The sequence below is a fragment of the Sciurus carolinensis genome, chromosome 11 (assembly GCF_902686445.1).
Source record: "Sciurus carolinensis chromosome 11, mSciCar1.2, whole genome shotgun sequence".
NCBI classification, from domain to species: domain Eukaryota; kingdom Metazoa; phylum Chordata; class Mammalia; order Rodentia; family Sciuridae; genus Sciurus; species Sciurus carolinensis.
In genome coordinates this window covers 125696506-125721971 of record NC_062223.1, presented here as the reverse complement: position 1 = coordinate 125721971, position 25466 = coordinate 125696506, and the positions used below count along the sequence as shown (strand labels likewise).

Here is a 25466-nt window from a genome sequence, read left to right as displayed (position 1 = left end):
TTGCTCCGTAACTGATTACCCAAAGATTAGTGACTTAAAACCACAACCCCTTTATTATTGCTTGTGATTGTTAATTAGATGCAGCAGGGCAATTCTTGGACTGGCCTTGCTGGGGTTTATAATGCAGTTGTAATCAGAGGGCACCTGGGGCTGACATAGCCAAAGTAGCTTCACTCACATGTAGCATCTTTGTGGCGGCACATCTCTGTCTCTGTCCATGGAGTGTACACATGGCGAACTTGGACACGTGGTATCTAGATTCCCAAGAGCACAGATAAAAGTAGAAGTGTCAGGCCTTCTTCAAAACTTGAACACTGGTTGGGGCTGTGGCTCAGTGGCAGAGCACCTGCCTAGCATGTGTGAGGTACTGGGTTCCATTCTCAGCACCACATGAAGAAAATAAAAATAAATAAAAAAAAAATAAAATAAAATAAAGGTATTGTGTCCATCTAAAACTAAAATATTTAAAAAACAAAAACAAAAACTTGAACCTGGATTCAGTGCAGGAAGGTGAATTCTGGAACGTATCTTTGTAGACTAGCTACCTGGTAAGTAAGATCGTAATTCTTGACCCTTTCTTATTATCTCTTCACCTTGTTCCTGGTGGAATGTATTGCGCAGCGTGTTTCATTTACCAGCTGGAGGTGAAACCTAACGTTCTTCAACTTAAAACCTTTGAGTTTAAACTAACAGATTATTATTGCAGAAGAGGGAGTATGAGTACAGAGCAGAATGAAAATAGCACCTTTAAGCCTCTCAATTATTGCATCATGCATTTGGTTTTCCAAACAATTCATTTGTTCTCCCCTGAGCAAGAGATTTGCTACTAGAGATTAGATGTTGTCATGAATGATACATTGACATGCTACGTGTTTTAAGTTCTAGGGCTCTAACTGTGCTAATAATATCAGTGTGGTCAGTTATATCACTAATTGGGTAGAAAATACTGACATAATGACTTCATCAAGTTATCTTTTCTCATTTTCTTTCTCTGTCCAGTTCCTTTTGAAACAAATACAAAAGCAGAAATAGTTACACGTACTGATGCTACTCAGAATGATGAAAGAGACCAAAGAGATGTTTCAGACTCTGGCTCGTTTCCAGTGAAGGTATATCCAAGTGGAGTGGAATCATCATCAGAGAAGAATGCCAGTAGCACCTCTGTCCCTGATGCCCCCATCATCCTGAGCCCCCCACAGACCCACACGCCAGACACCTACAACCTGGTGTGGAGGGCAGGGAAGGATGGCGGACTGCCCATCAATGCCTATTTGTGAAATATCGAAAGGTAACACCTACTCGATTATCACTTTTATCTTCTCACACCATAACCTTTTTGTGTAGTGTTAGTTTTTATCTTTTACATTTGTGGAAGGGCAGGACACAGATCAACAGTGCTCCAGAATGATGAGTTTATCACAGGTAGCCCTCCAGTCTTGCTGGAGTGACCAGGCTTATGACAGCAGTAAGAATGACATCTAAATAATTTCCCCCCTGATTGGGATTCTAAACACCCACTAACCACTTAGCATTTTTTTTTTTTCAAATCCCTTGGGTGCCAAGCTCCATAAACCACTTTTAAAACCATAATTCCATTTCTTGCAAACATAGTAGAATTCAGCAAATAGAGCAACTTCTTATTAGAAACAACTGTTTAAATGAAGTCCTCTGGCATAATCTCTGACCTTTGTTTGCATTTTGGACTGTCTTCTTAATTGTGTTAGAATCTTATGTTGTTCTGTCATTTACTTTGGTGGATCTTGGGCCTCTCTTACTCATTCTTCAGATAATGTTTTCCCTTCATGTTCCTCCTTGAGCTCGTATTAAAGCAAAATGAAAATGTTCCTCTCTTTATTTAACAAAATAAACCAATAAAATGAGAGGAGATGTATCCATATTTAAAATCATTTTCTTTGTCTAAGACATTTTGGTATCTATTATTTAATTATTTGATGACCATCTTTTTTTAATGACTGGAAAACCTAAGGTGATGATACTGGGAAGTTTATCCACTTGTTTCTATTGTGATGATTCTAGATGAGCAAAGTAAGTTTTGCTATTAATATTATCCATCCTAAAGCCTCCATGCAGTATTCTCTCTTGGTTTCATTAATCAATAAACAACTGATTAGATCTCTTTTATCTCCTCTAACACATATTGAACAATGTGAAAACATGAAGGAAAAATGCTATAAATATATAACTGATAGACACACAAACATTTAATATACTTTCTTACTTTATCATATATTTATTGTATATGTTACATATTTCCAATAATATTACATACTTATTTTTCCATTAATCCAGTATGAAAGGTGGTATTGTCCCCATTATAGTTCAAAGGGAGTGGACTCTGGGAGGGCCAGTGAGACCAGGAGTCTTCTTACAAGAGTTTTTCTTCCTTATATTTCTTAATGTGGAGAGTATTGTGTCTCTTTTACTTACAATCACCTTCCCAAACTCCTCTAGAATTATATGAATTCTTTTATTAAGTTTGAATGAAAAGTTCCTGCCCTCCATCTCCCATTGTTCTTGAATTTCTCTTGAGCAGCTGGATGATGGTGCTCGTATGGTGGGAAGCTGGCACACGGTTCGAGTCCCAGGAAGTGAAAATGAGCTGCATTTAACTGAACTGGAGCCATCTAGTCTTTATGAAGTTTTGATGGTGGCAAGAAGTGCAGCAGGTGAGGGTCAGCCAGCCATGCTCACCTTCCGAACCAGCAAAGGTGAGTATGACTTTGTATTGGAAAAATGAGCTGACTTTCTTGATGTCAGTTTATTAGTAAGAATCCTTCTAGATAGAGAGTTTAGATATAAGTGACCTAAATAAGCTCATTATAGCATCTTTTTTTTTTTTTCCCTGCCACATTGGGGCAGTTGTATTATACTAGTCCATCTAATTTTCCATATATATATATATATATATATATATATATATATACACACACACATACACACACACTAAGGATTGAGCCCAGGGGCACTCTACCACTGAGTTGTATCACTGCCCTTTTTATTTTTTATTTGGGACATGGTCTTGCCCACACTGGCCTCAAACTTGCAACCTTCTTGCTTCCGCCTCCCAAGTTGCTGGGATTACAGGCATTGCACCATGCACCACAAATATTTTTTGAGAGCTTGTGATATGCAAAGCTTTAGGATAGGTAATGCAGAGAAGACAGAGATGAACCTGATAAGAGCCATCTCAGTTGAGCTATGCTTTGATAGGGAAGATAAGATTTATACATAAATATCAGCAATACAGAACTTAATTCTGTTCAGCTAATATTTACTGAATTTTTTTATGTTGGGCAGTACACAAAATAGACAAAACTCCTTGCCCTCATGGAGCCCACATTTTATTTGGGAGAGCCTTATACTTAAGTTAAAGTCTTTTTAGAAGGTGACCTCAACAAGTGAAACAACTTAGAGGACAGATATGGAAAGTGTATTGGGGGGTGGTTATAGTTTAAGCAGGTGACCAGGGAAATCCTCAACGAGCAGTTGGCTACAGAACAACTTGAAAGAGAAAGTAGAAAATCACATGGGTATCTGGGGAAAGAACATTTTTAGCGGAGAAGAGCAGGTTCAAGGCCCCGGGGTAGGGTATGCTTGATGTGTCCCTTAGGAATATACCAAGGGGCCACTGCGATGGGAGCAAAGTAAGTGGGGAGGCTGTTTTGGAAAAGTGCTCAGGGAGATAGCAAGGTGGACAAATCACACAGTGCCCTGTGTGCTTTGCGAGTACTTTGGCTTTTGCTCTGAGTGAGCTGGAGCATTTGAGCAGAGCAGTGATGTGGTGTGTTAACAGGTGATTCTGTGCTAACAGGGAAGTTCTGGCCATGGGGTGCAGGTGGACTGGAGAAGAACAGGGGTGTAGGCAAAGACACCTGAATATGACAGGTGCTAGGAGATTCCTAGACAGGGTCACAAGAGTACATGGGTAGGATCTTCCTGTGGAGCAGCCTGGAGGGAAGGCTTGATTGAAGATGCCATCATGGCTGAGCCAGGAGTCAGTGGGTGAAGATGGGAACAGGGCGGAAGGGTGTTTCAGTTTGCCACTATAATAAAAGGGAGATCTAAGGATTGGGAAGAAATTCTCTATTAGCTTTTAAAAAAGATTATTCTATCTAATTTCTAAGTCTGGACTGAAAATAATGAAAACTTCTTAAATGTATCTTGGTTTAATTTTCACCATCAGTCCTTAGTTATTTATAGAGTCTGGCCTATAAATACAGAAGAATAAACATGTATTACAGTTTGTTTTTTTTTTTAATCACCTGATGTCACTTTTTGCTTTTGAAATATTGGAACTTATTGTGACCTTTTTCCTGTGAAAGAATTTATCAGGAGTTCTTTAAAACGAATTTTGTTTTAAAATTAAGGAATATGTACAATGAAAAGAAAAATGGGCTAATAGTTTAAAACATTCACTCTCGTCTTTTGGTTCTCATCCTTTGTTTTTTTTTTTTTTTTTTTTACTTGTGTTGTTTTTTTCTATATGTTAATTAAGATTAGTATAATGAGAGAAGACACTTTTTAGCTTTCTTTTAAAGATACTAGAAAAAGACAAAGTATTTTTCAGTTCTTAAAATCAGTTAAGTATATATAATATAGGTGTTAGATTTTGATGCTGTGGAAAATAAATTCATGTCTACATCTATATACCAGTTAAGTTTCACAGTACTTTTTTTTTTTAAGAAAAAATGTTACCTATGATAAGCTTATGTTGCTGCGATTTTTGTTTTGTTTTATTTTATTTTAAACCTTTCTAGAGAAAACAGCATCATCAAAAAGCTCCCAGGCCTCTTCTCCACCTGTGGGCATCCCTAAGCATCCTGTGGTTTCAGAGGCAGCAAACAACAATTTTGGAGTGGTGTTTACAGATTCTACCAGGCATAGTGGAGGTAAAGAAAGAAGTCTTCATTTTATTTATATGTGTAACTGCCCCATTTCAGGCTTTGGGGAAATGGAAGAGAAATATGTTTGTTATGCAAATGATATCCTTCTATGCAGCTCTGATAGGTTCTATTTCAACCATTTTTAATGTCTAGGATTTAAACATTGGCAACTCAATGTCCTGATTGGTATTTTACCTAAGAAACTCAGCTTGAAAATGTTCTGCTACCAAATTTTTATAACTCATGAAAAGGGGTTTTCTGTCTCTTCTTTAGCAAGAAAACTAAATTTATGTTTTAAATTCTAAAAATCTGAATTATGGCATGTTTTGTGACTTTTCAGAATATATGGTGGTACAGTGTTAAATTATTTTACCAAAGATGACATGTCATATTCCCTACTATTACTGTATCTAGTTAATCTTCTGATTTTTAAGCTTTTGTGTAGTAAAATATTTAAAAGACTTCTTTTTAAAATTTAAATTTCACTCTTATCAGTTTTTACCTAATGTGCTATGCCCCACCCCCAATATGCTGGGTATCAAACCCAGGGTCTTATGCATGCAAGCCCATTGATTACCACCTCCAACCCCCTAATGTGCCTTTTGTGATTCTGCTAATGTGTTGGAAAAGACTTCACATTTCACTGCTGAGCTCTAAGAGTTTGCAGATTTCTCTCTCATATTTTTGTATTTTTCTATGGATTGATCTCAGACTAAAGGAGGTCAAAACACTTTGACTCTCTTCAATATCATCAGCCTTGCTTTCCTCAGTTCTTCCACCTCAGAGGAGGCACATTTCCAGTATCTTAAGTAGATTACTCATGTGGGTATCAACTTTATGTGACTAAAGCTACCATCTGAATATCAAAAACTTATTTATTTAACAAACCCTGTGGAAGACACTGTACTAAATGCTGGAACAGCAGACAAAAATAATCCTTGCTTTCAGGGAGTTTACAGTGGATGATAGAGATATCTAAACCCACACCAATGAGTAGATGAAATTGCCAGTGAAGCTCAAAACAACAGAGGAGGTAACATAAACAAGTCAGGAACAGCGATTTTGATTTATTCTACTTGAAATTCTATCCTTGGTATTATGGGTCACAAGAGAAGTACTCAAGTCCCCCACTTACAGAAGAGGATGAATAGCAACAAGAGAAGCTCTTTAGCAACCCGAGCTAAGCCTCAGAGGACAGGAATGACACAGTGAGGTGAAGAAACAGGAAAAGAGGTTCTGGGCAAAGACATCTCCTTGTGCAGAGATGGGCAAGTGACGTGCTTCATTCAGAGATAAGAGATCTTGTTTACTGTGACTCGTTGCTGTGAGGAGTGATGCTGCCTCCTGTGTCGGGGAGGCAGGTACAGGCCAGGTGCCTCCTGTGATACCCTAGTTTAATCTTTCCCCAGGAGCTAAAGAACTAAAGGATTTTAAAGATGAAGAAGGGAGGAATTGCAAAAGATAAGGCTGGAGAAAAAAAGAGGATGGCAACTGTGTGAATGGAGAGGAGGTCACATGTGAGATAGAGGATTGGAATCGACATTGAAGGAGAGAAGGCTTGGGCAGCTAGGGATCATTTACCACTGTGGCCAATAGGAGGTTTTAGGTGAAGATTATGAATTCAGTTTTTAAAGTCCTGAGTTTGGAGTTATCCAAGCAGAGAAAACCCTAAGACGTGACTTACTTGATCTTTGTAAAGCTTGTGAAGAAGGTAGCTTAGCCATTTTATACACATAGGACATGAGGCTCCAGGAGGCCTAGCAGCATGCCTTAGATCATATAGACAACTGCTATTCAAGTCCATGTCTTCCAACTCCAAATTAGAGCGTTTTCTTTTATATCTTGTTAAAAGTCACATACTGTTTCTTTTAGATAATGAAGATATCCTTCTCTGTGGAGATATTTTCCCCAATAACTTTCTTCTCCTATTTGATCCTTTGGTATTTGATGAATTTGAACCTCACATGAATCAACAGAAAAAAAGTCATTTGGTGTTCTAGTGTTTAAAAGAGATTCACTAACAGTTCTGTTCATTCTGTTTTCATTGCTTTCTAATTAAAAGGAATACAGTAAGTATTAAAGTTGCCTGCTTTGTATATATTCCTTTTTATCAACTTGTTTTTAAAATGCTACAGTTTTCATGTAAGTACTGTGTTCAACATTATTTCTTTTTTCTTATGTATTTGGACTGAGGGTTGAGGAAGTGTTGGGATGGAACTATTTTGCTTGAGGAGTGTGACTTAGGCTGGAGAGACAGGGCTTCCTTGGCAGCTTCACCAGAGCCCAGTCACCACGGCCCAGGGTTGGCCCTCCACTTTACAACTTTAGAAAGTTGATTGAGACTGTGCCAAAAGATCATTGCTCTCGTGAGAAACAGCTCACATTTACAAATTTCACAGTGACTAATGTAAACTGGAATGGCAGTTTAATAGTTTGCAGTGTAACTGTCATACAAGCCAGATCAACATCCTTCTTTCATGGGAACCAGGTGAGAAGCTAGTAACATGATCACCAGATTACTTGGTCAGTGGGATGGGTTAGGTACATGATTTAAATGGATGGTGAACTTTTCTACCTGCCATGGGGGTCTGGTCCTTCTAATTTGAGGATGAGGACATCCCTTCCCTTGATAGTGCTAACTGAAAACGCCCCAAAATTAGCTCCCTGGCCCCATTTTGAAAAAGAAAAAGAAAATTTTGGCCCCATTTTCTTCATGTTCATGTGGATCATCTAACAGCCTTTCTTTGGTTATATATCTTGTCTTCCTGCTTTCATCCGGAGTAGCATTCTTTCCAACCATTATTATCAATATTGATTTTATAGTCAAATTTATCTCTACTTGCTGCTTGCGGTCTGTGTTTTGGAATAGCAGTGCCTATTGTCTTAAAAATAAAATAGGATATAATAGGATATAATAGTAATGGTTAAAATAGGATATAATAAATAATAGTTAAAATAGGATATAATAGTAATAGTTAATGTTACAATCAGCAGGTTGCTGAATGTGTCATATATTTTAGGTGGATGACAAAGAATATTTAAATAAGATAATGCATAATTGTGAGAATTTATCATAAACTATAACCACAAACTTAAAGCACCAAATAATAATTTCTTACACATTGTCTTGGTCATGAATCCAAAATACCATAGTCAAAATTATGCTCATTAACTTAGTCTTTCAGAGCTAATTGTCAAGCCTACAGATCATTTTACTTTTCCTTCCTTTTATTTTCTATGTTTGATCATTTCATTTCCCATTCACTTTTAATGGTAAATGGAACATAGCCACAATATTATGAACTCTGGCAAAAAGTTTAGTGAGGAACCTTTAATAACATGAGGTTTAAGATTTAGTCCTTTTAGTTTATTTAAGTTATTCTTGTCTCTGACACTGTGGGTTATTGTGGAATGAATGTTTCCATTTTCAGTTCCAGAGGCTCCAGATCGGCCTACCATCTCCACTGCATCAGAGACCTCTGTGTATGTCACTTGGATTCCCCGGGCAAATGGTGGTTCTCCAATTACTGCCTTCAAGGTGGAGTATAAGCGGATGAGGACTAGTGATTGGCTGGTAGCAGCTGAAGATATCCCTCCTTCCAAACTTTCTGTGGAAGTTCGTAGTTTAGAACCAGGTAGTAATATTCAAATTTTTTCTTTTCTTCTTTCTTTTAAAATTTTTTTTAACAGTGCTAACTTTAAATGCAGATTTTTAATAATCTTGTGGGTTTCTTTTCTAATTGTTAAAGTAATGAATGCTTATTCTGTGAAAATTTGAAGATAAATGAGAGATAAAGAAAAGAATAAGTCACCTGAAATCTTCCCATCCAGAGAATCAGTGTTTATATTTTGGCATATTTCTCTTTAATACACCCCTGTATCATGCCATAAATATTGTTTGTGTCCCCTTTATCTCATATAATATCATATGCATTTTCCATTATCATTTAAAGTTCTTCAGAAACTCATTTTTTAATAGTTATGTATCTACCTTGTAATTATACCATAATTTATTTAAGCATGTCTGGTTTTTTTAGTGGTGTCAGGGATCAAAACCAGGTCTTTGCACATTGCACATGTTAGGCAAATGCTCTATTGTTGAGCTATACACCCAGATGTTAACCAATCTTTACTTCTGGGTTTTAGATTGTTCCTATTTAGTTGCCATTGGAAATAGTGTTGTGATGAACATCTTTGTATGTATGTGTTTTGCTGTAATAGAATGTTATAAGAAGAAAATCTTATTATTTCACTAAACTTGTTTGATTGGATGTTGACTCTTAGCACAGTTATACTCACTCCTTAGTCTTATGAAAATGAGGCCATTAACATTTCTTCTATAAGTTTTGTTTCAGCAGAGGATTTTCTCCCCACCCCCCAAATCTTGAGATTATATTAAAGAGATTAAGCCATAAAAGAGATAAAAGCTTAAGGCATGATTTGTTTGGATTCATGATCATATTAATTTCTGGACTTTTAAATGTACACTAGTAGGAAATCCCTGTGTTTGTCTAACTGTGTAATGTGAGGAGCGTAGGACTGCATTGGTATGGTTGGGAAAATGCAGCTTTTTAAATGTGGTTGTGAAGCTGAGTAACATTTTAGAGGCTGAAAATACTGTCTCAGAAGCCCAGTGATTGCTTTTGAGTGATTAGGAAACTTGGCATTGGGATTTTGATTTATTCTTTAGGTTAAGATTTTTAAAAATTCACAACCCTTAGCTTTTCTTAGAGTTCTTAATATCTCATCCCCCCCAAATTCCTTCTGTGGTCATTTACATCTGCTCCCCCTTATCCTATTATCTTTGAAACCAGAATGTCATTTGCTGTTACCTTCATGGTACCTCTTTATGTATGTAGTCACTGTGTTAAATTTTGGCCAAGTTGCTTCTTTCATAGCAGAAAAAACCTACTATTGAGGATAAATACTTCAACTAATCCTGGCTTGGATGGGTGTGACCTTGAGTGGGAGGGTGAGGAGTGAATGTCCCTTTTCCTATTCTCTATCTACTCCCTCTGTGTCATTAATCTTCCCCAGCTTTTGTTCTTGATGACTCTATTCTAATAATGTCTTGAGATCCTGAACCCCAGGTATCAAACAACTATCTGCAGTTGATTGCAGTTGGCAAGTGGGCTGAATTCTGTTTCCTGTGCCAGCATCTGAGTGTGTGGTTGCTGTTGTTAGACACTCAAGCACAACTGCCATAGTTTTGAGTAGTCTGCCTTTAGATATGGCTTTGTATGGTTATAGGTTGTTTTTGTTTTTTCCCCAAAAAGGTTCAACATACAAATTTAGGGTCATTGCTGTCAACCATTATGGTGAGAGTTTTCGGAGTTCGGCTTCCCGTCCTTATCAGGTGGCTGGATTCCCCAAACGGTTTTCCAATCGACCCATAACCGGACCTCATATCGCCTACACAGAGGCTGTTAGCGACACACAGATCATGCTAAAGTGGACGGTATGTAAACATCTTCTCTAATGAGAATATTTCCTGGTTTGTTTCTGTTAACAATTTAATATTCTCATGAGGTGAACAGCAGTTGTTTTAATTGAGGGGAAGTTGAAAGGCATCAGTTTTTGTCTAAAGGCAAATGGTCTAAGAGGAGTGGAGCTTAAAGTAAAATTAGTGTTTCCACAGCTCTCATCCAAGTGTTGTCAACCTACTTACCATGTTATGCCTTCAAACCTAGTGAAGTAAATACTGGTTTGTTTTTGTTTGGTCCAGCAATTAGCTAAATGCTCTGATTACCTTTGAACACCTTTGAATTAAGTTTAAAATGGCCATTAAATATGTTTGCAAAATGAAGCAAGAAAAATATTACCATGCTGGTAAAGAAATCTTAATGAATATGACAGTTAACATCCTTTTGTCTTTGACAAGTCTTTACTTCTTTTTGTAGTATATTCCATCAAGTAACAATAACACTCCCATTCAAGGATTTTATATCTATTACCGACCAACAGATAGTGATAATGACAGTGACTATAAGAGGGACGTTGTAGAAGGTAAGTCCACTGGCAAGCTGGAGTGCTCACAAAGGAACTTTGAGGGGACAGGGCTGATAAACATAAACTGCACCATCACAAGTTAAGATAGAGTAAAAAACTGAAATGGTATATGCACTATCATTGTTGAATTTGTCTCAATGAAAGCCAGTTTTTCCAATATAGTACTGTACATATGCATTGTGGAAATAGTTACAAAAGTTGGGGGCAAGGGATGCGATTTTTCAGTAGTTCTTCTGAAAAAGATTTTGATTCCTTTTTTCTCTAAATGACCAACAACCTATATATAAATATCAGTGGAATTTTTACATTTAAAAAATAACATCTCAAATGTTTTCTTAAGCATGTTATCCACTTTTGGAGATACTAAGAAATTGGGATGCATGTAAAGAAAAAAGAATGTTGTCATGATGGTGAAGGGTGTAGACATGGCTTTTCCAGTATTTAAGACATAATTCAGAATTCTGCACACATTTCCCGCCTCTACCCTCAGCCATGTCTCTGGCACTTCTCCCTTTCTCACTGGGTGGCCTTCTTTCTGCTTCCTCATGTGCACCAACACTTTTCTTGCCCCAGGACCTTGGCAGAGGGTAGTTCCCACTACCTACTGTACCACTGTCCCCACACTTTACCTAGGTACACCCACTTTTTTCTGTTGGATGCTTAATTGTCACTCCCTCATATAAATCTTCCCAGAAGTTCTAACCATGCCTTTTATTTCAGAGACTTTATAAAAGTTTAAATATGTGTGCATTTGAAATCATTTTCTCAATGTTGGTCTTCCCTACCAAATGTTAACCTCCCCTGGACATGGGACCTTTTCTCTCACTGTTCTGTCCCCAGCCCTTATAATGGTGAGGTGCTCAGTATTGAATGAATAAATGACTGTAAATGGAGTCTCAAAAGAACAGTGGACTATCTAGTGATGCTCAGACTAGAAAAAGAAGACTGAGAGAAGCAACACAATCGCTGTCTTCAAATATTTAAGGGCTGTTATGTGGAAGAGGAGCTAAGTCAGTTGGGGAATGGGAGGTTATAAGGAAATAATTTAAGTACTTTCTAACATATCATGTCTAATGTAGATTTCCTCACAAAGTAATAGACTCCCTAGCTTTGGAAGCTGGATACCTTGTTGTTGTTCTCCTCTCCTCTCCCTTCCCTCCCTTCCCATCTCTTTCCCTTTTCTTTCTTGTACTCGTTATTGAATCCAGAGCCTTACACATACTAGCAAGTATTCTACTACTGAGCTACACACCAGCCCAGGGACACCTAATTCTTAGTAACATCTTGGATGGGTTTCTTGCTTTGGGAGGAAGTCTTTTTTCACTCCTAGATTCTAATTCTTTGAGATATTAAATTTCTTGACTGGGAGTGCAGTTCAGAGGCAGAGTGTATGCTTAGTGTGTGGCAAAGTCTTGGGTTCAATACTCAATATCAAAATTTTTAAAAAAATATTAAATGTTTTAATGGATCATGTCAGAAAATTACCCTAGGCCACGGTTATTTTTCATGACTGTTGATATCAGATGCTACATATAGTTTTTATTATAACCAGTTTCTTTTTAAAACTTTTTTATTCGTTCTTTTTTGTTATATATGACAGTAGAATGTATTTTGAGATATCATACAGACATGGGGTATAACTTCCCATTTTTATGGTTGTAGATGATGTGGAGTTACACTGGTCATGTGTTCATATATGAACACAGGAAATGTAACAAATTTCTTTAAATATGCTATGTTACATTTTGCTGTTGTTTTACTCTTTTTAATATTTATCCAATGGAATTTTGTCATATAATGAAAATTTTATGATCTGAGCTCTTATACTTGGCATATAGTAGGTACATGATAAATAATTTTTAAATGAAGGAATGATTGTTTCTCTTCTGCCATAATTTGTAGCAGCAAAGCTGTTCTGTGCTTTTAGAAGTTAAGCTAGTAATTCTCTTGAGGGAGAGACAGGGCTGGAAAGAGCATGGGGACTCATTGGGGATGTCAGCAATATTCTTTCTTGACTGGGTATTGGCTGTATTCACTTTGTGAACGTTCATTGAGATGTAAAGCTCTTTGTAACTTCTGTATGCATATATCAACAAAAAGCCCATTAAGAAAGAAATGGTAAGAATTTTGATGGTTTTGCCTTTTGGTCTTACCTAAGTCTTCCTTTTAATTTATCTGGTTTATGGAATGAAAAGTCAAATCTTTATTTAAATATTTTTTTATAGTAAACATTTGTTTATCAAGTAGCTCTGACTAATTTATGGCAAATATAAATAAAATGAATATTCATTTCTGTCTCTCTCAGTGTCCATTCTCTCCCTTCCAAGTTCTACTTTCTAGGAATATCTGCTGGTTAACAGTTTTTAAACTATATTCTCTAGGCAAATGTTTGAGCCTTTACAAACTTCTGTGATCTCATTGTTGAGCATGGGACTTGGAAATTAGTTCAGTGAAAGCTTTCTGTCTAGTATAATGTCTGCAAATGTTGAGCTTTGCCTTATGGTTCACAGAAACTTGTTTATAAATGAAATACACTGAGCAGTTAGATTGTTTAAGTGGCATTCACTGTGCTGTATAATTTGCTTATTCCTATTTTCAAGTTTATGCATTTGAAATTCTTTTTGTGGTATTTGGAACCATTGGTCTGTTCTCCCAAATCCAGTAACAAAAATACTCATCTTTTGTACTTAAACTTTTTCTTTAAAACTTTGATTCTTACACATAATCAAAAATTTAAAACTTAAGCTTTAAAAAAATTGAAGCAATTAAGTTATAAAAGAATACAATAATTGAGAGCAGTTATTTTATTTAAATTATCCCATCTTCTGAATTAAGTTCCACATTTAGATAAACTGTAAATGTTTCCAGCATACCAGTGCTTTTGGAATGAATATTTTTATCTTGTTGAGTTGAGATCCAAGTAAATCAAATCCAAGATCATTCTTTAAGTCCATGCTTTTGTTTCTTTCTGTGGAAAGTGCTTACCTTTTCTGAAATATCTTTGGGAAAATAATTGCTTATTTAGCAAAGGGTAAGTGCTTGTTGATTGATTATAAACCTATTAATATGCATTGTTGTCTTATTCATCAATAATTAGTAAGATTCCTTCTCCTTGCTGGTAATTCCTATAATTTTAGCCATTGGAGGAATTTGTGTAACAATAGAACATGAACCTAAAAGGAACTGTATAATTTTAACTCTTTCTTTTAGTAACATATCAGAAGCTTAATTTGATTCCATTTTTACTAGTGCTATGAAGGAAAACTTTAAGTCTAGGGTAATAATTATTTAAGAGAATGTTTATAGTAGGTGAATGTAGGACCAACTCAAGAAAGACCTATGACTAGAGTAAAAATATAGGCCTTTGGGGAAGTTTTTAGATTTTAGAAATAGGTCTATTCTAGTTTCAGCCAGCCAGTTTTGGGGTAAAAAAAGTTTGGGGAGGAGTGGTTCTCTTTACATTTATAAACAGGGTATAGAATTCCTCACTTCTTGAGCCTTCACAGAGACCCTTGATCCTAAAACAAGCAGATTTTCTTCTTTATAAAATGTGAGTCTATCTGAGAAAGGGACTTTGTATTGGTGACTGGGAGGGAGGTTGTTCTTCCAGATTGAAATGTTTTTGTCTGTGTTGAATTAGAAAGGAGCCTCTGATACTGGTCCTGTCAGCCAAGTGGATTTGACTTGTGCGTGTGGTTTTGTTTTGTTTTGTTTTTTCTCTCCTTTAATTAATTCTTAAATCAGTTGGTGGCATACTCGAATTTCTAAAAAACAGTGGAAACAGTTTGAAGAGTGTTTTCTAAGAGGGATTAAGAGTGCTCAAAGAGTTAATTAAATCTGGCAAAAGTGTCCCTGTTTATGAAAGTTTGTCACAGGCCCATGGAAGTGAAAATGGAGAGTGATTTATATTGGAGTGTTCAGTTTAGGAGTGTTTCTAAATGAAACGTTGGCTGTGTGCCATGGATAACAGAATCATTCTATTAGAGATACTTGTGCGGTTTGGAGACCCTGACTCAAAAGGAAAGTGGCTCTGGGAGCAGCTGCTGAGAGTTTCCCATAGTAGGTTTTGCTTTTCGTTGACTCTCTGCAATTTATTAAGGTGTTTATGTGTCAGTCCATGTTGTGTCCATGACAATGGACAGAGTTTCTCTGAGGCCTTTCTTGAAACTGATCACTTGTTCTGGGTTATACACTCTTTGCTGATCTCATATGTAGTGTTGCTTTTTGGTGGTGGACGTAGTGGATTGACTTTCTGGGCTAAAGTACAGGCCAAAGGACTTGAAATTGTTTTACTTATGCATCAGATTAACGTGCATTTTATGAGAGACTCACCACTAATTGTTTTTACTAAGACAAGTATTACTGTCAACACACAGTAGCATTAATTTATCTATTTCCCTTTATTCCTTGTCACTTAATAGAAACGCTACTTACCTGTGGCACCTTATTAAAATACTTAAAATAAGTACATTTTTATTGCACATACTGTACTGGATGGTGATGGATGCTGTTTCAACCTCATTCTGAAAATATTGAATAATTTTATTGACATAATCATTTAGGTTGTGTTGTATGATATACAGATCTTTTATTTTTCTTTTCTAGGTTCAAAACAGTGGCACATGATTGATCACCTACAACCAGAAACCTCCTATGATATTAAAATGCAATGCTTTAATGAAGGAGGAGAGAGCGAGTTTAGCAATGTGATGATCTGTGAGACTAAAGGTAGGAGAAGGGTGAGAATTGATGCTTTCCCCTGGGCAGTACACAGATTCCATACTCTGGATGACTCCTTCAGACTGTTGATATATTTCCCTAAAGGAATTTCTGCTTTGCATTTTCTAGGTGCTCACATTTAGACTATCCCAACAGAAATATAATATGTTGGTTAGAGCACTTATCTAAAAATCGTCTACATAAGCATTAATTCTGCTTATTAATGTCTATGTAACTCTAAATAAATCACTTCCCTTCTCTTTTTCTCCATGAAGAGAATAGAGATTTTCTGATTGCTTTCGGAGATTTGTCAGAATTGGAATATAACAAAACTATATAGATATTAAGGAAAAGTGCTACATATGTGTATTAGTCAGTTTTCTGTTACTATAATAAAATAGTGGAGGCTGAATACTTTATAAAAAGAAGAGGTTTGCTTAGCTGACACTTTTGGAGAGTAAAGGGTGTGGTGCTGGCCTCAGCTCAGTTCTGATGAGAACCTCATGGCAGATAGGAATGTGTGAAAGGGAGAGATCACTTGGTGAGACAGAAAGCCAGAATGTCCAGGAAGAGGTCAGGCTTGTTCTTTTATAACCACCCACTCATGAGAACTAACTCTGGTTCTATGAGAACTGCATCACTTTCTTCCTAGGGCAGTGCCCCCAATGAACACCCACTAGGCTCTATCTCTTAAAGGTCCCTTCACCTCCTAACATTCCACACTGGGCACCAAGCTTCTGACACATGAACTCTTGGGGAAACATGTTCAAACCACAGCAGTAAGCTTAAAGCAGTTTCTTGATTGACATATACATATACACACACACACACACACACTAGTTTTTAAATTATGTGTAGTACTTAAGTTTAGAATAAATAATCACCAATTCTAAATTGACATTCTCAATTCCACCTACTAACTGGAAAATGTTGTCAGCGTTAAAAACAGAAGACATAGCATGTGGATAATCAAAACAGCTAATGTGGCTATTTACAAAGCAAAAGTATTTCTATGTAGTCTCAGCTAATCTTCACAACCACTTGGGGATACTGGCAACTGCAGATAGCACAGAAGTCCTCATCAAATAAGCTTCAGCACTGAGGAAGGGTTTATCCCAGAATAAGAGGCCTGGAGGTAGGTAACTAATGTCACCGTCCTTCACTTCAGAAGTTCCTTGGTTTCTGTCTTTCCACTTGCCATCCTCTGGTTGTCGGTGTGGCCCTGTGTCTAGCACCACTCTGCTTGCCACAGTTCTGGGCTTCACCCTAGGTATTATGATATCTGACAATGCATGTTTTTAAGACCAAGAAAATTTCCCCCCAAAGTCCCATAACCCCATGGGCCTTATTGGTCAGATCTCAGACATATGCCCTTCCCACCTGCCGCCCCAAAGTAAGTCATCAAGGTTATTTGCTGGATTTGCTCCAGAGTTAGGTGGGTTTTAGATGGACACCTAAACACACTCAGGGTTCTGCTAGCATGGAAGAAGAAAGGCTGTTGACTGGGCAGGGCAGCCATCAGTATCTGCCACGGGTGTTCATTTTATCCCTATTTAAAAATGAGGACATGAGAAAATAGACTAAAAAACAAAATGAGGAAGTAGTTTAAAAGATTGAATTACAAAGCCAAGGCTTATTTCCATCTTTTAAGTTCTAAATCAAGTGTCTTTCTGCTGCAAAATCTCAATATTAAATCCACTATATATTTATAGACCTTACCTTGAGTTTCATTTGTTTAGCATATATTTGAGTGCCTTTTGAACTCAGACACTGATGTATTCATGAGCCTTTTTTACTTGCCTCTAGAGTGCTGTAATACTCAATAAAATTAAATAAAAATGAAATATATCATCTCTTTCACCAGACATTTAAGAATGTAGCCAAGCAAAGCAGAACGACACGGGGCTGGGGGTGTAGCTCAGTGGCAGAGTACTTACCTAGCATCTGTGAGGCCCTGGGTTCAATCCCCAGCACCACAAAAAAAGAAAGGAAGGAAGGAACTGACGACAGTTTTATAATCTAGTTCATAATAGTTAGAAGTGTGTTTAGAATTGTGTAGCTCATTATCTGACTTTGCTAGTGAACAAAAGATTTTACCTGTAGACTTTCAAATAGTGAAAAACTTCTTTGAAATGTGAACTGTTCATATTGAATGACTTTCTAAAATGGATCACACAATTCCCAACCTATTTAGATGGAAGATAAGATATAATTTACCCTTTTAAAAAACGTGGGTCCTGGGTCTTTTTGTGAACATTGATTGTTTTATCTTAAGCAATTCAGAAAGGTTCCAGGATGGTGGAAGTGTTACAGGACAGCCCTTTCCCTACCCATTACAGAGCAGAGAGTGCCATGATTTTTCCTTTAGTGTTTTGGTCTCTCTTTATGTTTTTAACCCCACCTTTCTCACTTCAGGCTCTTAGCCTTCTCTTCTTATTGCTGTTGGCATGTCTGTCACACTCACCCCCAGAACAGGTCAGTAGTCCTCAGCCTTTGACTTTAGCCAGACTTTAACTTTAGCAAGAGGTTGGAAAACAGATCATCCAACTTTGTAGAAATACAGATAACTTAAGAATAAATTTGATAGACTTCCTTATGAAAAATTGTATCTTTAGTGTGTAATATGAAACATCCATTTTTGCCTTAGAAACTTTGTTTTCTTTAGATGGCAGGGAACTTAAGATTCTATAATCTCACACACCACCTGAAGTATAAATTACTTCTGTAGTCTCTGCTAAGTATTCATCCAACTTTCAATAATGGAGGGTTCCTTCCTTCAAGAGATGCTCATCTTTCCATATTTATTCCCAGCTCTGTTCTATGTGGCTGATACTGCTAGAAAGTGGAACCCAAGTTCAGTTTTGTTTGTTGATTAGCTTTTCCAAAGCCTACTTATCTCTTATGACTTGTCAGAAGTCCTAATAGGAAGTATGATATAATCAATAATAAGAGCAAAATTGCTCACACACCATGTGTGAGGCTCAAAGTGTTTTCTTTGGATTAACACATTTACTCTTTATCTTAATTCTTTTTGTGCTGCTACAACAAAATACCACAGACTGGGTAATTTGCAAATAATAGGAGTTCAATTGGCTTATGGTAACGGAGGCTGGCAAGTCCAGGAGCATGGCACCAGTATTGGCAAAGGCCTCTGTGCTGTGTCATAACATGGTGGATGGCAAGTGGGCAAGACAGAAGGAGGGGCCAAGCTTCAGATAAATGTACTCTCAAGATGAACAACCCACTCCTGCAATGATGACATTAATCCATGAAACAGGGCTGAGCCCTCCTGACCTAATCATCCTTTAAAGGCCTTACCTCTTTTTTTTACACCAGGGACTGGATTGAATCAAGGGATGCTCAGTCACTGAGCCACATCCCCAGACCTTTTTATTTTTTATTTTGAGACAGGCTTTGAACTTGCAATCCTCCTGCCTCAGCCTCCTAAACCACTGGGATTATAGGCGTGTGCCACTGCACCCGGCAAGACCCTACCTCTTAATACTACTACATTGGCAACTAAATTTCAACCTGGGTTTCTGGAGGGGACATTCAGACCATAGCACTCTTTGCTACAATCCGACGATAGAGCTCTTATCATTGTTTTTTTCCAGTTGCAGAAACTGGGATTATGGAGGTACATGTCATTCACTTAGTGACAGATGGTGGAGCTGAGATGTGAACCTCAGTGGTATGGTTCCAGAGCCAGGCTGTCAACCACTATGCTCCCCTGCTTTTCTATGTCATTTAGAGTATTAAGAACATATGATTTGGGAATGGAGAGATCAGGGTTTGAGTCCTACCTGTTGTTAGCTTTTGTTATCATTGTTACCCAGAATACTAATGAATTGGGTAAAAGTAGTACATTTTTGTGGGCCCCAAAATCTTTGTTTTGAAGATGCTTAATATTATGTGTCAAGTTTTTGGAATTTTATGTAGTATCTCTAATAGTTCCAGGTCAGATTTTCTAATGTTAGTTATTTTTTAACACATGATAAAAGTATAAAATATATAATTCTGAGTCTTATTCAGCACAAAGTATATGAGATAGAAAGGAGTTTGTGTTCCATCCTTAAGTTGAAGTACTTTTATTTCAACTCTTTGGAAGTCTCATACAAGTATAATTAAACAGATAATCATATAGTTTGGGTTAGACCAAGTATATATGTTTCTCTGCACTTATGATTTCTCTAAAATTCGTGAACTAGAACTTTGGCACATTGATTTTTAAGCTCTGGAGCCCTCTTTGTGATTCATTGGTGGTCAGATCATCTCCATAAGGAGAGTAAACAGACTGGCTTACATTCCTAACCAGACCTCCTCAGAGAGTAAACCATTTGATTTCATGGACTCTGTATTTGCTCTGACATCATGTTTTCTTTCATATTTCAACTAGTGAGACGTGTCCCTGGAGCTTCTGAGTATCCCATCAAAGACCTGAGTACTCCTCCAAATTCTGCAGGAAGTGGAGGAAATGCTGGGCCCGCAACCAGCCCTGCCAGAAGCAGCGATATGTTGTACCTCATTGTTGGCTGCGTGCTTGGTGTCATGGTCCTCATTCTCATGGTTTTCATTGCTATGTGCCTGTGGAAGAGTCGCCAACAGAATGCCATACAGAGTAAGTCATTTATAAAAGTATTTCCTTCTTTTTTACTGAAGATGGGTAGAAAAAATATTGTCAGAATAAATATTGATTCCCAGCACTTTGCTGTGTTAGTATGGTATGAAACCTGTTAGAGCCTCTTCATTTGGAGGAGGTGACTTTAAAACTCTCCTAGCTGTCAGCCAAAGTAAGTGGAGCATCAAATTAAATTGCCCAATAGAAATAAACATTGAGGACCAAGCTAAGCAGGTCTAAGTAAATAGCAGACTTGGTGCTGGGAAACTCTGGCTTTTTGGACCACCAAAGAGGATGAGCACTGGAGGCATGTGCTCTGGAACTGCTGTCAGAACACCTTCGTGGTGGTGTGGATCTGGTCAACGGGATAGAAATGGCATGATGGAAAGCAAGGTATCAGAGACTTTTGTAAATTACCGTCACTGAATGTTGCTTACCAGGGAAGATAACACGGTCCTATGTCTGTACCTGATGTGCCCAAACTGTCTGGCTTCCTCCCCCCAGCAGTGTGTTAGTAATAGGTGGCTTACAGGCTGGGCAGTGGCACTGTTGTCAATAATAGCCTACCTTTCCTATCCAGCAGCTATCATAAAACGGGATAACCAAGTCAAGAGGACTTTGGTGGGAGGAAGATTTTTGTTTTCCCCTTCAGCTTTAGAAAAGGAATGAAGGCGCAGCCAGAAGGTACCAACAGTGATAGGCACTTCTAGTGTCTGTTGGCCAATTTCCTCGTATAGCCACCTTTTAGTTACTAGCTCAAGGAAAAGAAAATGTCTCTTTAAATTGAATGATGTCTTCCCAGAGATAGGCAGGGGGTGATTATCAGCATGAAAGGCAGTATCAGCATGAAAGGGTTGTGATCATTTGGGCCTTTTTCTAAATGGCTTTAATGCTGTTACCTTTCATTGTGTATTAATTTGAATGTCTGAACAAGATTAATCTGATTAAAGTCGTTTTCCTTTGTGTCCTGATACAAAAAATGGAAGATTATCTTGACAGTTGTTCATTCAGTCATTTCATTCCACCAGAAGGTACTCATTGACTGTCTTCTATGTGCCAAGTGCTAAGCTGGACAATGGAGTTATAAATAAAATAAACATGTTCCCTTCCCTCTCAAAGGTCGTGGGTTAGTGGAGAAGATGTACAGCAGGTGTACTGACAATACACACCTGTACAAGAAAGTGCAGGAATAGGAGAAGCTACGGAGAGCACTGCCAGTCTCCATATCTCTCATACCTTTGACAAATTTATCAAAACCCTGTCAACAAATACTGTACAGCTCAGATACCATACTAAGGAAATTTTACTTTTCCTAAACTTACCTAGTAGGTGTGCGTCTAGAAATCAATTTTTAAAAATACCTTTTTTTTTTTTTTTTTTTTTTTTTTAGGTGCTGGGGATCAAACCCAGGGCCTTGTGCTTACAAGGCAAGCACTCTACTGACTGAGCTATCTCCCCAGCCCTAAAAATACTTTTAATATAAGGAAGTAGAATAGCCTTCTGCCTTTGGTACTCCACAACCTTCAAATGGGCTATAATGACCAAGAAGTTCTGTGAACAGTTGGTGAATACATACACACCATCGTTCTTTTACTTCAAAGTGCTATTTATTGCTTCTTGAAATGTCCTACCTAAAGTTAGCTTTTGCTAAGTTAGTTGTTGCTGTTTTACACATTTTTCAGCTCTTTGATGTATCTGGGAGTTTAAGCACTTTTGCTTAGTGTTGCCAGTTTTGATAGTTTCAGCTCATGCAGTTTTATTCATTCTCTTGTGAGTGATTTCTCTGGTTGATTTCGCTTCCTGTTAACAGTCATGATTAACTCAAAGCTCCACACTGTAAATAAAAATAACAATAGTAACCTTAAGTAAGCTTTATGGGAACATATTTAGAATGTTTTATAGTCTTTTTGTAGTTTCTTAGGGGTTTCTCTAATAAAACTTCCTAAGCAAATATGTTCCTTTCAGTATCTGATTCTTTTTTTGTTGTTGTTCTTTTTTGACAGAATATGACCCACCAGGATATCTCTACCAAGGGTCAGATCTTAATGGGCAGATGATGGAATATACCACTCTCTCTAGAACAAACAGAATAAACGGAAATGTCCATGGTGGCTTCCTGAGCAATGGCAGCCTCAGCAATGGCTGCTCTCACCTCCACCATAAGGTTCCTAATGGAGTCAATGGAATTGTGAACGGGAGTCTAAATGGAGGACTTTACTCTGGGCATACGAACTCTCTAACCAGGACCAGGACACATGTGGAGTTTGAACATCCTCATCATCTCCTGAATGTAAGAGACCTAATTATAAATAACAGCCTCTCTGTGCCTCAGGGTGTCAAAGTACAAGAATGGGTTCTTGGCTTTTTTCAATTTAGGAACCTCACAAGTTCACATGAATGGAAATAGTACGAATCACTGGCAAGCCCTTGATCTAGAGTAATCTAGAGTCAGTTTTCTACCATCAGGTAATACTTATATTTGTCAATGTAGTTTCTATTTTTAAATTGTTTAATTCTCAAAGTTGAATACCAGTAAAGAACAGATGGGAAGTTGAAATGGAAATACCACTGGGCATAGACCAAACCAGATATTTTATATTTGATTTATTCGAAGCAGCCTGAAAACTCATATGCTGAGAGCTCTGGCAGATGGGGAAACCTTCAGCAAGTTGGGAATGAGATGGTTGTAGAGGAGGTAGTAGCAAACTAGAACTTCTGAAGTTACTTCTTTGATTCAGTTCCTGTTGTCACACAGGGCAGAGGACCCAATATTGCCAGTTTTTCTGTTTCTTTGAAAGATCTGTAAATCTAGGTGAAGTGATATATACATGCTGGGAACTAATTCAGATTTTTCTTCTTTTTTCTTTGTGGTGCTGGGGATCAAACTCAGGGCCTTGGGCATGCCAGGCAAGCACTCTACCACTGAGCCACATCCCCAGCCCTAGATTTTTTTAAAGCATTGTGCAGATCATGCAAAACTTGTCTTCAAGCCACCAGATTGTGACTTCTAACCTATCATGAGTTACTTTTGTTTCATCTAGTGCGTTTTGTTGTTCTGACTTGTAAGCTTTTGGAATTTTAGAGTATTAGTATTCTTTATGCACAAGTAAATCCTTAAAATTCCTTTATCTCGGAGATTACCTGACATAGTTTAATTTTTAAAATAGGAATAGAATAGCATATTTTAGATTTATTCTAGTAAAGGGGATTCTCCTCACTAGAGAGAGATTCTTTATTCCTTTGTTTAGATGCCATCCACATTATTTTAATCAAACATAATTTGTTTAGTTGATCAAGTTGTGTTCATTTAGTTTTTTCATTGATTCCAATTACAGATGAATTTGCCATAATCCATAAGGTACTATAATTTGAACAAGTTTAGAGTTTTCTGTCTTTAACTTTAATGAACTTAGAAAGACATTACATTTGCAGAACAAATCTATAATATATATTTGTGTCTTAAACCTAGAAACTTGTGGTTTTTATATGACCCAGCTTTTGCATGTTGTAGAAAAAAATGTCCAATTTACTTTAGTGCATTTCATTACCAAAGAGAATAATGATTTCATTATTTTCTGGGGAAAGACATGGCTTATATTCAGACTATCCAAACTTTTTTTGTCACTATTCCTAGTCTAAACTACTAACATTGTCCAAGAAATCTGGAGGAGAGAGCTTGCAGTTTGAATAACACATGCTGTTTCCATGAGAAGGAAAAATGAGACTGATGTTTGCTTTAGTGTTTGAACAGGGGACTTTGGGTTTTCTGAACAATGACTTGCTATTTAAATAATAGTTGCCCTATTAGGTTACAATTTTAGAAGTTATCAACTGTAATTTTAACCTATTAGTTTGCTTATTCTTCTCTTCTGGGCAGGAGGAAATAGGGAAATTTTTAAAAAATGCTAGGGATCATAAAAATCATTGAATTAACTTTGTCATGTTTAGTGACTTGAATAAATGTGTTACTCTGTAAGTTGTAAACTTCATTTTCTGAACCTTTTGAGTTTACCCTCACAGACTGTGAAGATGGTACAGAAATAGTCTTTCTCTCAGTATTTTCTTAGGAATTCCTGTTGCTTGTTGGATCAGGAATGCTGAAAGAAATTTTCAGTCCTGGTTTGCTTAGATTCTGGCTGTTGTCATGGGATGAATGGAAATGGAAAGTATTCTAGGAAAAACAATTGCGTGAACTTTTCCTAACCTTGAAGGCCTGTGTTGGGTTTGGGTGCAGTGTGATAGCCTCTCCCACCCTTATCAATTTCAGTTCTGCTGTTTTTCATCAGAAAGTAGAATTCTGACTCTGACTCTTAAGAGGCCAATTTGAGTTTTTAAACTTCACGTTTGCCATTGTACATGTCAAGTGAACATTTTACAATGAGGTATGTGTTAATCTGGGCATTTTTCTTAATTGCTGGGCAGTTTCCGCCAAAAGCAACATCAAAATATTAATACTCCCCTCCAGGTCATTGCTGGCTGAGAATCTACTCCATCTGGAAAAATATGACATGTTTTAAAACTTAGTGTAGTCAAGTGAACAGACCTAATCGAAATAATTACAGGAAAATGAAGATGGGTTGATCTTGTGACATCATTCAAACAGACTTCACACCCTGTTTCTCCAACTGGCATCTCATATAATTTTTCCGTGACTGCTAGAAAAGGAAAAATGAATAAGAGGTTATGATGTGTAGTGTATTTTGGGCCCATTAGATTTGAGACACTGAAGGGAAGTGACTAACTTTCTCCCTTCATTTATTTGCCTTTTTCCAGTACAGAAATATATGGAAAAACACAGCAGTTAAGTTTTTGGAGTACAGTTTAATGTTGTGCAGATCTCATTTGTTAATAATAAGTAATGAGCATAACATCGCTCTGCAAATAGGTTAAAAATATCATGTACCCATTTATGATTGACATGACTTTTGTATTTGTATTTGGCTACTGGTCTGTGGCACCTTCAGCATTTTCTTCTTTTCTTTTTCCTTGAACTTCCTTCCTGACAGGGTGGTGGAATGTACACAGCAGTCCCCCAGGTTGACCCACTGGAGTGCATTAACTGCCGGAATTGTCGAAATAACAATAGGTATGTTAATATATATTTGCATAAGTTGTTGTGAATAAGGGATACTGTTCTTTATTTTTTTCCTTCAGCAAAGGAAATTCTTGAAATTTTTCATAAGGTAGAAAACTCAGAATTTGCCATCTTAAATTTA

At 37.2% G+C, this 25466-nt stretch overlaps 1 protein-coding gene across 1 annotated transcript in view; it reads left to right on the top strand.

The window, feature by feature from the left end:
• The window catches only part of Cdon (cell adhesion associated, oncogene regulated), a 97327-nt gene that overhangs the window by 52560 nt on the left and 19301 nt on the right, over positions 1–25466 (top strand). Inside the window, 11 exon segments of the mRNA XM_047516486.1 lie at positions 1000–1269; positions 1272–1288; positions 2555–2729; positions 4779–4910; positions 8336–8539; positions 10181–10362; positions 10805–10910; positions 15519–15641; positions 20029–20250; positions 22254–22540; positions 25257–25336. Of these exon segments, the coding sequence (XP_047372442.1) occupies positions 1000–1269; positions 1272–1288; positions 2555–2729; positions 4779–4910; positions 8336–8539; positions 10181–10362; positions 10805–10910; positions 15519–15641; positions 20029–20250; positions 22254–22540; positions 25257–25336 (1798 nt within the window).